Source organism: Mytilus edulis, chromosome 9 (assembly GCF_963676685.1).
Source record: "Mytilus edulis chromosome 9, xbMytEdul2.2, whole genome shotgun sequence".
In the NCBI taxonomy this organism is placed as follows: Eukaryota; Metazoa; Mollusca; class Bivalvia; order Mytilida; family Mytilidae; genus Mytilus; species Mytilus edulis.
The window spans coordinates 84,455,453-84,470,430 of record NC_092352.1 but is presented as its reverse complement, the minus strand read 5'-3'; the positions used below and the strand labels follow the sequence as shown (position 1 = coordinate 84,470,430).

The 14,978-nt window shown below is 31.0% G+C and overlaps 1 protein-coding gene across 8 annotated transcripts in view; it reads left to right on the top strand.

Annotated features, from left to right (window-relative positions):
- LOC139489220 (paladin-like) overlaps positions 1-14,978 on the top strand; it is a 108,008-nt gene that overhangs the window by 36,459 nt on the left and 56,571 nt on the right. Inside the window, exon 2 of one of the 8 annotated variants that reach the window (XM_071275436.1) lies at positions 14,232-14,360. The exons of 6 other annotated variants lie outside the window; for them this stretch is intronic. In XM_071275436.1, the coding sequence (XP_071131537.1) occupies positions 14,339-14,360 (22 nt within the window). In that variant the 5' untranslated portion in view covers positions 14,232-14,338. Of the gene's footprint in view, positions 1-6,944; positions 7,364-14,231; positions 14,361-14,978 lie in introns of those variants that run through there. One more of the 8 variants, XM_071275437.1, reaches the window with a different exon arrangement.

Below are 14,978 nucleotides of genomic sequence, written 5' to 3'. Positions count from 1 at the left end.
TATCCCATGATATAATATTTATAAATAAAACCGTAATTAATATCATAAGTCTCCTTATACATGTATTTACAATCATAATTATTGTTATAAAAGTACAAATAACCATTTACTTCCATTATGGCAATAATATTTATGGTAGTGCAAGTATTATTTCTAAAACATTTATATATAGGAATAGAAATGTTGATAATGGCGATTATTGGCTTTCTCACATCTAACAACAAGTAATGACAAGGATATTATGATGAGAGATGAAAAAGCAATTACGTAGAAGAGATTAAACATTGATTGGTATAGAGAGGAAACCCTCTAACTCTCCAATTAGATTCTGTTATGCTCAAAATAAATGTCAGAAGCACACCTTCACCCTAATGAAACTGGGAGTACACATGTTTTGCCAGCTACTATGATAAAGGTGTTATTTCAACAAGTTTGCTCCCAAATTTAGGTCATCATTGAAATATTGCAACCTACATTTAATGATATGATTTCTGTGTCCATGTCTGGAATTAGATATTATAGCCTACATTTTTTTTATATACAACCTGTTACATATTGACATAAAAATGTTTAGCAAGTTACAATTCCCTTCCTTAGACAATGTAGAAGTATTATTGCTCTTCTTAGTTTTTTTTTCAAAGCTTAAAGTTTATCAAATTTACTTTTCTCCAAGGACTACCAATTTCAACAAAATTTTGATTTAATTGTATTAAGACTAGATGGTGTTAGTATAAGGAAACTGTTTCTTGTACAGAAAAACCAATCTCTTTGTTACGTAATTTGAATTAGGTTGGCATGTACACTACTTAAAAGAGAATAAATGAGTGAATAAAAACAGTAAGATCATTGTTAAACTATCTATTAGCTGGGAAACAACACAGAAATATCATTCCAATAAGTATTAAATGGAAACGATTTTTCATTTCAAATATAAGCTTAATGAGATGTGATATGATTGTCAATTTTTTAAGAAAATGAATTTTGAGAAGATTCAAATGATTAAAGCTGAGGCCCACCTCTGAGTGCGGGATTCTAATATGACGTGCAGTTTTCGCTTTGTGAATAAACCCATGCTCTAAATCCAATAAAATTTGTTTGCACATGCCTATATTGACTACTGCAGACTAATGAATTTTATCAAATTGGCATGCATTTAATAAAGGAGTAGGTCCGGTAAGTGCGTGGCCTCAAATTTCAGGTTCATCTAATGAAAGATTTTGGACAGTTTTTAAACACTTAATTGTCTATTTCAATTGATTCAATTAGTTTATGTGACAGATTTTAACTGATTAAGTCATTAAAAACGCTCCGATTCAAGCAAAATCTATCAAATATGCAAAAAATCGTCACTTTTCAGATGGCTTTTGTCAAAAAAAGTGGTCGCATTCGTGTTCATCCACAACCTTTATATATGTTATGTATTATCATCAAATTTATGCAACTTAAATTTCAATATCATGAATGAACACAAATGCAGCCACTTTCATTTAAGACGGAATTTCCGTCTAAAATTTAACTAAAATGCTAAAATTGTGAAGATTTCAGTAATTAAGCATGACTTAATGATGTTAGTACCCGATATATGTGCATTGTATTGTCAAAAACAGCCCATATTTGTGAAGCAAAAACATTCTACTTTCCCATAAATATCTAAAAGATTACATTTTCACAAATGATGCACATGTTGTTACCAATTCATTTATTATGACTGTATTAAATGTGTTGCACTTCAAAATTGACATATTTGACCTGTTCAAAACTCCTCCCTCTGAAAAATCACATTGCCAGCCGTTTGCTTGTTTACAAACAAAAAAGGGAGGTTCATGGAAGAGCCTACACAATGTCTACACTTATACCCGTACAGAAATTGCTAACAAAAGCACATAAGTTTCACATGTGAAGCACATGAGATGCAAGTAAGAATTGTATGCAAATCAGGTTGCTCATATGTGCAGTTTGGTAGTTCATATGTGCCCACAAAAATCTAACATAATGCTCACATGTACAATTCAAACCTCAGGTGAGCTTTTATCATCCATGTTAGTTTTATGTTAGTTTTGTACTTTGAAAAGTTTTTCCATTCTTCTAACCATTCAAAACTAACCTACATCATTGCTCATATGAGCTTTTTCAAAATGACATGCCCAGTCATGTACTTCCTGTAAATTCAAATTCATGAAAAGCATGCAATAAATGGAGGTAGATGGATATGGAAAATGTTAAGTCCTATATTGTGCTATTTGAAGAAAGGCATTGTTGAAATCTGATAAAACCAGTGTGGCTGTGGTTAATTATTTGTAAGTTATCATTTCTATTTCATTATTTTCATTTTTGTGTCAGATTTTGAAATAAATTACAATTTTAAGTCCTTTATGGGAATATATATACAGGTTGCTTCAAAATAAGTACTACATGCATAAAGATTTTTCCTTTTTAAACTTTTTGAAATACAGTAATTATTAATCAAAGACATTAATTGTGTACTAAACCTGCAAGTCCCTCTATTAGTTTTATAATGTAATATGTTATGTTTTTAGTCATGATCATGATTATTGTTTAAATAAAAAAAAAAAAAAAATGATATGAAAATCATAATTAACTGACAATAATTAAAGAATAACTCTTTTAACATGATGTATCAGTTATTTTATTTTCAACTGAATTATTTAAGATTTTCATTTAAATTTGAAAAATATTCCATTTTTAAAGCAGCCATTTTGTTTTGGTCAACTATAATATTCATGTGAGCAACTGCTCATATGAGCAATCGAATAAAATGCACATGTGAAACAAAAGCTCATATGAGCAGTTGCACGTGAGGTTTTTAACATGCAAATTAGGTTAGTTTCATATGTGCAATTTTTTTGCTCACAAAATGCTCACCTAATTTGCATGTTAAAAAACTCGTGTGCAATCATGTTAGTTTCTAATGTGAGCATCTTATGTGCAACTTATGTGCAACTTATGTGCAACATGTTAGCACTTTTTGGTAAGGGCAGTTCTAGACTGTATCTTTAACAGTTGAATAAATGATCCTGTTCTAGACAAACACTTTGTTTAAAAAAGGACCGTGTTCTCACTAGCAGGGCATGAAAAAGTGACCCTGTTCTAACCAGCAGACATTATAAAGGGACCCTGTTTTAACCAGCAGGGCATGAAAAAGCGACCCTCTTTTGCGGCACACTCATCCCACTAAAAATGTAGTAAGTAATAAGATATAAGATATAAAACTGTATTTGCGTATAGAAAGTGGTATAAGACATAATCAATTAAATTTAACACTTGCATGTTTGAAAATATGATTGAAAGTCATCAAGAAAAATGTATACTACTTGTTTTGCCTTTTGAAGTTGTCTCTTACAGAAAATGAATGATAAAAAGTTGAATATTGATTCAGCACGTTTATATCTTGATTTATATTTCAGATATGAAGATAAAATAAAACAACCTTTTGACTTAACAATATTGGTTTTTAATGATAGATGTGTTTTTGCAATAGATCTTTTGTTTTGCCTTGATCTGGCTGCTTGTACACCAGGTGACAAATTCAAAACTTATAACATAAAGGACACTTTCACAGCTACAACAATGGGTCATGACATTTCACACAGAAAAGTTTTAATAAACAATTTCATACCAGTAACCCTTGTTGTATGAGCTAATGTCTGGTATAACATGTCATCAAAAGTATAAGGTAACCATGGCTAAAGTTCACTTTATTTGTTAAAGGTTAAATATAGAAATAAAATGTTGTTGATATGATTGCCCATGAGAAAACTCTCCACCAGAGAAAACAAATGACATAAATGTTAGCCACTATAGGTTACAGTATAGTATTGCTTTCAGCAATGAGCAAAACCAATAGATCATTACACGCTGCTTGCAATGACCTATTGGTTATGCTAATTCCTGAAAGCAATACGGTTTTTATTTAGTCTGAGCTTAATATAAAAAGTCTCACAATGACAAAGGATAAACAATTTTAACAAAAAATCTAACAGTCCTTTACGAAAAAATAAATATGATACACAACAACACACAAAATCACTGAATTATAAGTGGTTCCTCTCTTGGGATAGCCATGCAAAATGTTGTAATTTATGTGTTGGTTTTTATTCTACCACTTTGGTGATGAGTACCCTTCCAATATCATTATTTAAAAGCTATTATAAGTTGTAAGAAGGTATATTTAATGATTTCTGGATCTTTCTAGTGGTTTGTATAATGTTTTTCATTGGTCTCAACTTTTGTTCCTAGTTTTCATTACTTAATAAGTTCTCTAACTCTCTAAAGACCATTTGTTGAATGGTGATTTGATGTTGCTGTGACAAAGATAAGAATGTTCAATATTAAGAGTCTAGACACAGTTTTTGAAGTGAATGACTGCATGGGAATAAGGAAGAGGTTTCAAATTATAGGGAATATTCTCATTTATCATGGGTTATTCATTTTATTTTACAAAAAAAGAACATCATACTCTGAACAATGAATCTAATTTGTTTCTTGCAATGTCATTACAGAAAGCAATAATAAATTTATAATTTGTTTCTTGCAAGGTCATAAATAAAGTCATAAAAGATATGATTTGTCACAAAAAGTCATCATCAATGTACTGTTACTAAAAAGTGTAACTATATATATATATATAAAGATTACAAAAACTATCTTGAGTAACTTCTTTTCCATCATATATTCATGAAATATTTGCCACTGGACATTAAGCAAGTTAAATAAATCCTTGATGGCGGTTAGGTATAGATCTAACTTCGTGGTCTCACAACAGCAAACTCTCCTCAAGGTTGAAAGATCATGGATTTGATTATCAGCTGGATAAAAAAAAAAACTTTAATTTGCTGTCTCCCTGCTAAGTACTCTGGAGTACAATTACAGCCATGCAGTTATTTTTTAGGGCTATTTCTTGATAGATCAGACAACAGCTTCTTTGATATTAATTATAAATGCCTTAAAAGTACATGTACCATTAATACAATGTACTGCTTTTGAATTACAATAGAATGATTTACTATAATTATGAATTAAAAGGATTTTTTAGACTCAATTCTTCCTTCTGTTAGCCTGTCTGCAGAAAATACTTATGCAACATTTAAGGTTGACTGTCTTGCATATGAATTGACAATACTGTTGGCAGATCTTTGTCTCTGTTAGATTTATTCACAATTGTCTAGTAGTCTCCATTTGATTCAATGCTTGACATGCTGTACAGACACTTATCTTCTGTTTTAAATTAAAGGACTGTATGTTAATCTATAAATGTCTTTTTCAGGTCACCTGACAGAAATGTTATGTTAAAAAATTTAAAAGTTTACAGAAAAATGCCTTGAGTGTGTAGGTAAAGTTAATATCTTTGACTAGCTTGCTTGGTAGCTTAACTTTAGTCATAATTAGGTTAGGTATCCTTCCCTCCTTTCGATCGAGTATTCTAGTCCTACAGACAGATAGATTGGTTATCTGTTGGACTAGTCTACTTTCAAGGGAGGGTAGTATACCTAACCTAAGAATGTCTTCATGGTTCAGCTAGCAAGCAAGATAGTCAAAGATATTACCTTTACCTTCACACTCAAGGCATTTTGCTGTAATTGATTTCTGATCACTGGTATTAAAATTCATTTGTTACCTGACATTTTGAAAATGGCCACCCAAAATGCTTGACCATTCAAAGTGCTGGCTTAAATTCCATCAAAATAAAATTTGATATCATGATTTATTATCTGGTGCTAAACTTATTCCTAATCAGCTGGTATTTTGAAATTGTATTAATATTTGATTCTGTGTCGGACTAAAAATGTGTAAGTTGATGCCCTTTTTGACTTGTCTGTTTTATAGTTTCCTTTTGTATAACTGCTAGTTTATTTGCCCTTGCTGACATGTCAGTTGCTGGATAATTGGATTTCATTAACAAGTAATAGTTACCATGACTATATATGGTCATGATGCATTTCTGTTCAAATTAAAATGAATCTGATTGTTTTTTGAAGAACACATTTTATTCTAAGACTTAATGATTATATGCATAAGGTTTTCATGCCATAAATGGAGGATTCTCTGGAGATTTAAGATGTCAACAGTAAAGTGAGAAGCAGTAATTACAGACATAGAAATAACTCTGTGTGTCATTTGAGAATTATATAATCTGAGTGCAGACTTTAGGCTTTGAAAACTTCCAACATATTTTTAAAAATCGTTCATTTACCTAAAGCATAATTTTGTTGATTTTTAGTTTGGGGTTTAAACAATTTTTTCACGCTATTGATTTCAGTGATTGCAAATATTTCAATTAATTTAAAAATATCATACAGTGACATAATCATCAATATGAATCAATCCACTTTAAAATGCTATTGTTTAGTAGAAGTTAAGAGGTTGCCTGTGTTTATTCTGGACTTGCTACTGAAATTGACCAAAGTTGTTTTTTGTTTCACTTTGCCCAAACTTACCAACTATTTATATTCCAAAACAATTAAATGTTTCTACTTTTTTTTATGAGTTTCAAAATTTAGCTGCAGCTGAGCATATCTAACAAAATTAATTAGTTTTACCAAATATTTACCACGATACAAAATTATGTCTTATTTGAGCGTTATATCTCTCAAAAATGATATGTTTGAGACAAATTAGAGTCTTTATCCTATATTTGAACAATAATGTCTCAGAATCGTAGCATTGAAAAATATTCACTAATCAATTAATTAATTAGAAAATGTTGCAAAATATAGAGTCAACTTGTGTTGTAATTTAGTGTTCTCATTTAATTGCCTGAGTAAATGATGACGGCTTAACAATGATATTCTATTTCTTCTGCTAAGTAAATGATTAATGTATGCTTTTAAACAAATGCTCTGAATAGTTTAATTGAGCTGGGATGATTAATTGGATTTCAATTTAATGTTCCCATTTTATTATCATCAGCGACACAATACCACATTCTTGTACAGAAGTGAGCATTAGACAATATGTTTCCATGTGAGAATAACTGAATTAACTAAACCTTATACCACCAGTAATGTCAAAGCGTTACTAGATATCTATTGGTCAAAATTACAAAGTCCTTATGGAAATGAAATATAAATATATGTAACTGAAGCAATAACTCTTGTTGACAATGTTAATGGTATCCAGAGGATTCATTCTGCTACAGTATTGATCTAGAAGCTGTTAGAAAAAAGATATAAATTTGTTTGATTTTAGACTGTTAATATCCTTGATAGGAACAAATAGGCTATAAAGGCTTACATATCGGAGACAATTTTGACATGTTGTCGGTTGAAAACTGAGATATCTTGATGAATGTATACACTTCTGGATAGTTCATTAAAATTGTAGAACTTGTCATGCTTATAGATGGGTGAGTAAAGTTTTATTAATTAGTCAATTGTTTCTTTCCCCTGACACTTTTTGTCACATTAGTATCTTATTTTTCTCTTTTTTGGATCTAAATTTTTTTGGAAAATAAACAATTGTATACACTTCTTCAAATATTTGGAATCCAATCTTGCTGAGCTTGCATAAAATATTTGCCACTGGACATTTAAAACAACCAACAATTTATGTAGTTATGAAGAAATTAAATGACATGTATATACGTCTATTAAAAGAGTGACCCAATTTATTCCAATGCTTTTTATATCACACCAAAATAATAGACAGGTACAAAGTTGCCAATCTGAACTAGACAGAAAAATTACTAACAATGGGGTAGGGGTAGGGGGTGGGGTAAAGAAATTGGGGTTAAAAATAATGCTCATTATATCATACAATGATGATACTTTACATTAGTTTTATGAATTCGTTAGTAAATTTGTTACCTATGGAACTAAACTCAGTAAGACACAATTTACTCAATACAATTTGAATCAATGTGCAGGGCATGAATTTATTCTAACTATTTTGCTTTAAACATTATTGAACATTTGTTTGAAACTGTTTACAAATTGATCATTTGCATGTTTGCTTTATACTTTAGCAAAATAAAACTGTAGCAATTTACTACATATTTATTGTGATTCAATGTGGTGCCATGTCCATCTTGATTATACTAGAAAGAAAACACATTGCCCTCAAGTGACCATAAAAAATAGTCAGATCAATAGCTACATATGGCTTTAAACCCGAAATAATAATTTATCACCAACAGTCCAACACCATATCTTACTCATGGCTATTAAATGAATGCCTATAGTATTGGACCATTTAAAAAATATTTCTTCAATTAAAATTGGCCTTATTTGAAGCAAACAATTCTATTGTTTTGAAAAAAATATCTTCATTCATTTCTGTGAATATTATAATAACAGTGTAATAGTACCAGCTCATTTTTAAATACTCATGTTTGAAATTGTTTTCTCACATTTTTCATGTCCTTGCCTCTTATAGCTGATTATATGATATATAATTTCTCATTGTTGAAGGCTGTATAGTTGCCTTTAATTGCTAAACATCCACTTCATTTGAACTCATTTGTAGATAGTTTTCTCATTGGCAATCATACCACATCTCCTTATTTTCATACTCATTTCTTTTTGCTCTTGTGAATCGAAATCTGCACATTAAGTTTGATTGGCCTTAACTATCTGATTAGCTTGTATTTTCAGTGTTCTAGTGTTGGGATTACTGGTGTATACTAATAATTTTAGCTTGTTGCTGCAATCATTCCCAGTAAATTACAATGTTTTATGACAGTGTTGACTGCCTAGCAGAACAATAAATGGAATTGCCAGCTTCATAAAAATCTGTATTTTATATCTCCCTCCATACATGAATCCCATCAGTGCAAACATTTTTATGAGGCTTGTGATTAAACAGAATTGATTTGAAATTCTAGTGGGACTAATTTGTCCATAAAGACATGTTGGGAAGCCAAACCTTTTTTAATGGTAATGTTTTCCTGTCAGTTCTGTTAGAGAATCTTTTTTGGCTGGTTACAGACTCGCTCTATTTAAAGTTTATATGATATGGATAATTAACAAAACAATACAAATAAGGAAATATTTAGTGTGATTGCCAATGAGACAACTCTCTATAAGTGGTATTAAACACCATGAGACAACTCTCTATAAGTGGTATTAAACACCATGAGACAACTCTCTATAAGGGGAGACAACTCTCTATAAGTGGTATTAAACACCGCGAGACAACTTTCTATAAGTGGTATTTTAAACACCATGAGACAACTCTCTATAAGAGGAGACAACTCTCTATAAGTGGTATTTTAAACACCATGAGACAACTCTCTATAAGAGGAGACAACTCTCTATAAGAGGAGACAACTCTCTATAAGTGGTATTTTAAACACCATGAGACAACTCTCTATAAGTGGTATTAAACACGATCAATCAATCAATCAAAATAAGACTTATATTTAATGGGCAAAAAAATACTTAAATTCTATATGATTAAAGTGCTGTATGACACAGTTGTCAATTATGATTGATGGGATGGGCGGGTGGTTCTGTGTTCTATATTCTTTAATTTTGTTACTCTGTTTTCTCTATTCTTTAAAGGACAAGGTTCACTTATGGCACAAAATGGCCTTTAATATCAACTTGATCATAAAACACCAAAAAGGTCACAATTTGTTTTTTAAATGGGTCTATTTCAAAAGTCTTAATGCTTAAAATACATCAGTTCTTTTCATAAAAGTGCATAATATTCTTCAAGGTTAAAGCCCGTTTTGGACATTTTGTCAAAATATGATGATTTTGTGCAATTTTATGACCTAAAAGCTTTAGACACACCTTTGCCGCCACCTACGATCCAAAATGTGTTGTAACCAAAAGATTCAAATTTTTATATAGAATTTATCAATATCAAAACTTTTTGGGTCATGGATGGCGGCCAAGGTTAATATGCCAAAAATAATTTAAAAATTGGAAAAAAAGTACCAAAATTGACCTTAAAATAAAAATTATGTTTATTTAAGGGGTCATAGCTTCATAAATTGTAAAGGAAAGTGCCAGAAAAATCTGTTTTGTTTTACTAGTATTATCACAAGTATTTCTTCATGAAATTAGTAATATTTTGTCTGATTTAAAAAACCGTTAAAAATTGAGGGCCAATTTTAACCCTTCGTGAACCTTGTCCTTTTGCCTGTAATATTCAATATTCTTTATTCTCCATACTTTAATATTTTTTGCCTAATTTCCATTTTTCTTATTTTTTGGCCCTTTATTCTGAACATATTCTCTTCTCCGTAAACCCCCTCCACACCCTCAATTATACCACATCTCCTCTTCTCCGTAAACCCCCTCCACACCCTCAATTATACCACATCTCCTCTTCTCCGTAAACCCCCTCCACACCCTCAATTATATCACATCTCCTCTTCTCCGTAAACCCCCTCCACACCCTCAATTGTACCACATCTCCTTATTTTTAGACTGAGTTTACAGGTTTCAGTTTCATAATCAGGATTGTTATTGTAACTAGGCATCATCTTATTTGGAAAAGGAGATGAAATAATTACATTAACTGGCAATGCTGAAGACAAAATAGGCTTGTTAATTTCCCAATTAAGATTTGAATATATGGATATGTCAGTTAAGCTTTAATTTGATTTGTATGTTATTGTCTTACACTATAACAAGACACCTGCTATCTCTCCTATTATTCACCAGTGAAATACCAATTAGATGACAGACATTTGTAGAGTTGTAACTCAATACATTACATTGTGGGGTACCAATTTTTGTGGATTACGATTAACTTACATGTTCGTCGATATTTGATTTTGTGGTTTTGCAAATGTCTGCATTCAAGCCTATAGAAAATTTGTCATTCATTGAACATTTAATTAATTTTTTTGTTTACCTTTTACCATTTAATCCACGAAAATTAGTATCCAACGGATAGTAATGAATTCACAGTAGCCAAACTTTGATGCATTATACCTGGTAAAAATGTATGTGAATATTTGTTTATATGTCACAAAAGATGACTGCTTTTAAACTAAGACTGGGTCAATGTTGATGACCCTGGTCACCCAGTTTGTTAAATAAGCTTTATTCAATCTTAAGACTGAAGCAGTTGATGAAGGATGATAGAAAAGGGGCATTGCTTGTGTTCAGACATTGAAATCATCCATTTTTAAAAGGATGAAGAAGAGGGTGTCTCAACCCATGGACCCCACCCATGGATCCACCATCTTCTGTATTGAATTGTTTAGTTCCAAGTTCTTTAGCATTAGAGAAAGCTTTCAGTCTCATACATATAATTATTGCATTAAAAATACATAGTTTGACAGAAACAAATGGAGATCTGATAGCTGCTGAAGATTGATATATGTACTTTAATCCTTAATTGCATAATATGTTATCAGTGAAGATTTTGTCTTCTTTCTTACTGCACTTTTAAATCCTTAATTGCATAATATCTTACTAGAAAAGATTTTGTCTTCATTCTGACTGTCCTTTTGGATCAACATAGCATATGGCTGTCTAGACATACCAAACATATATTTTTTGTTCAAGACATAATTGGTAATTTTGATACCAAAATAAGCATACAAACTGGTCATTGGAAGTCATTAAAGATAGCAATGACCTTGAAATTGTTTTTTTAAAAATGAACAGTCATTTGTTTAACTATGATAATATACTTATGTGGTTAATATGCAAATTGGTTATTAGTTTTTTGTCGAGCCTGCAACTTTTGTTGCAGAAAGCTCGACATAGGGATAGTGATCCGGCGGCGGCGGCGGCTACGGCAGCGGCATTAGCTAACTTCTTAAAAGGTTTATATTTAAGAAGGTGAAAGACCTGGATGCTTCATACTTTGTATATAGATGCCTCATGTTACGAAGTTTCCGTCAGTCACATGTCCAATGTCCTTGACCTCATTTTCATGGTTCAGTGACCACTTGAAAAAAAAGTTCAGAATTTTTGTAATGTTGAATTCTCTCTTATTATAAGTAATAGGATAAATATATTTGGTATGTGCGTACCTTGCAAGGTCCTCATGCCCGTCAGACAGTTTTCACTTGACCTCGACCTCATTTCATGGATCAGTGAACAAGGTTAAGTTTTGGTGGTCAAGTCCATATCTCAGATACTATAAGCAATAGGGCTAGTATATTTGGTGTATGGAAGGACTGGAAGGTGTACATGTCCAACTGGCAGGTGTCATCTGACCTTGACCTCATTTTCATGGTTCAGTGGTTATAGTTAAGTTTTTGTGTTTTGGTCTGTTTTTCTCATACTTTATGCAATAGGTTTACTATATTTGTTGTATGGAATGATTGTAAGGTGTACATGTCTAGCGGGCAGATGTCATCTGACCTTGACCTCATTTTCATGGTTCAGTGATGAAAGTTAAGTTTTTAAGTTTTGGTCTTTTTATCTAATATTATATGCCAAAGGTCAACTATATTTGGTGTATGGGAATATATTATGATTTATATGTCAGTCCCGCAGGTTTTATTTGACCATGACCTCAATTGCACGGTTCATTGCACAGTGTTAAGTTTTTGTGTTTTGGTCTATTTTTCTTAAACTATAAGTAGTAGGTCAACTATATTTGTTGTATGGAAGCTTTGTTAGCTGTACATGTCTGCCTGGCATGGTTCATCTGACCTTGACCTCATTTTCATGGTTCATTGGTCTTTGTTAAGCTATCTTGGTTAATGTTAAGTTTATGTGACAGTTGTAATAAAGCTTTATACTTAGGACTATCAACATAATATCAATGATTAGTAAAGAAGGCGAGACATTTCAGTGTGTGCACTCTTGTTTCTTATTTGAGTAGGTGTCCATTTTTTTGTATTTGCTTCTTTTTTAATTATTTTGTTAGTACATGTACCCTTAAACCTTCTAAAAAACTAAGGTTAATAGTTGATTATTCTCGTTTGTTTTATAAAACTTAGGCACTGATTTCTAACTCATTGCTTTACCTGATTTCTAACTTAATGCTTTACCTGATTTCTAACACAATGCTTTACCTGATTTCTAACACATTGCTTTACCTGATTTCTAACACATTGCTTTACCTGATTTCTAACACATTGCTTTACCTGATTTCTAACACATTGCTTTACCTGATTTCTAACACAATGCTTTACCTGATTTCTAACACATTACTTTACAGGATTTTTGAACTAAACTAATTGGTCTTTGCCTGATTTTGAACTTAATGCTTAACCTGCTTTCTAACTCATGATATTACCTGCTTGAACACATCCATTGTGTTTCCTGATTTTAAACTCATTGTTTTACTGCTTTGGAACATGTTGCTTTGCCTGATTTCAAACTCTTATTTTATCTGATTTCAAACTCCTTTAGATTTACTGATTACTGGCATTGATCTACCAGATTTCTAAATGTGAGGGTCTGTTGGGAATAGTAAGTGTTGGTGAATGTACGGACAATTTACTCCTATGTGTACATACTAACATTTTGCTACGTAGTAATTCTATTATTGCAGTAAATCAAGCCTTAAACAAATGCTTTTCATTCAAAATTACTATAGATGAGGCCGTCATTTACTGGGGTACTCCCATGGGAAGAAATTTTTCAAATATTTTCTGTCTAGACTATGCATGTAAGGACACTCTGAGATTGACTGAAGGAGTCCTAATTTAGTGAATTTAGAAATGTGAATTATGTAGGAAAGTTCGGGAAAACTGACTGAACATCAACTGCATACTAGATAGTACGTAGGTGTATGCATGGTGTTAGATATCGTGTAATAAAATATCAATTCTGAATCCCTTTTGGCTAGTAAGACAAATTACAAAATATCTCTTCAGTTCCTTAAAAGATATAAAACAAGTTTATGTGAAATAAAAAGGATCGAATATTATTTTGCAGTAAACTGTCACCTCTATTATGTTCAGTTCATAGAATTGGATGTTGGAAAATTATGTTTTGTTAAAGCAAGTCCCTTGAGTTTTAAATGTGTGTTACGACTATTGTTCCTGGAAACTAAATGAAAAAAAAAACATTTGATTTAAATAAATAGTGTTTGCTTAAGACTCATAAAACATTGTTTTTATAACATTTGACATAATATCTGAGCTGCTTTTATAGTTTAATCCAGATTAATGTCATACATTTGGGAAATTAATTGAACAGTATATTGAAGTGATAAAACTATCCTCTAGTATATAATGATTCAGGTATGAATAATTGATGCTTTCTCAATTGCAAGTGAAAATTTCATGATTCTAACAATATGTATATATAGCATATGCTAATGGCTATTGTTTTATTATTGTTTCCAAGGGACTTAAGGTGATATATACGTATATATATGTAAAGAGAGGACATTATACTTACATGAACAGGAAGTTATAGGATTCACCTGTAACCTTTTTTATGGAATAAAAATTATGGGAACAGCCGAAAGTACAGGTAAATTTACTTAAATGGAAATATTTTCTCAAATTAAAATAAAATATATATTTTTGTAAAATTTCAAGGAAAATATACATAAAGAACTTTATATTAGTTTTCATGGAAAAAGGAGAAAATTTTATGTTAATAATCATAATATAAGTTGAAAATAATATATCATTTATGTTTGCTTGAGGAAAATTCTAAAAATATAAAAATAGTCACAAATTGACATCTAAGCAATTTAAAAATAGTATTTTTTGGTGTGCTGAATTCAGCACACCAAAAAATATAACAAAGTATGAAAGGCCCATAACTCCTGAACTATTTTCAAAGCAGTAAGATCGAAAAAATGTGTACGGTGTTTAAGATATATCAGTCATAAAATATCCTAATAAAAACTGAAGTAGGTTGTACATTGTAATTTACACAAGCACATAAAATGTTAAGAGCCATAATATTACACAAAACAAAATTAATGATATAAATAAACTTTATAATCGTAAAAATTCTCTGGAAATTGAGAATATTTAACATAAGACAGTACAGTGGCGTTCACTTTAAAAAAAAATTGTCATATGGAGGCATTCTCTTTTCGATTTTCCTAGGATTTTATGAATTTTGTGCTTCCTTTGT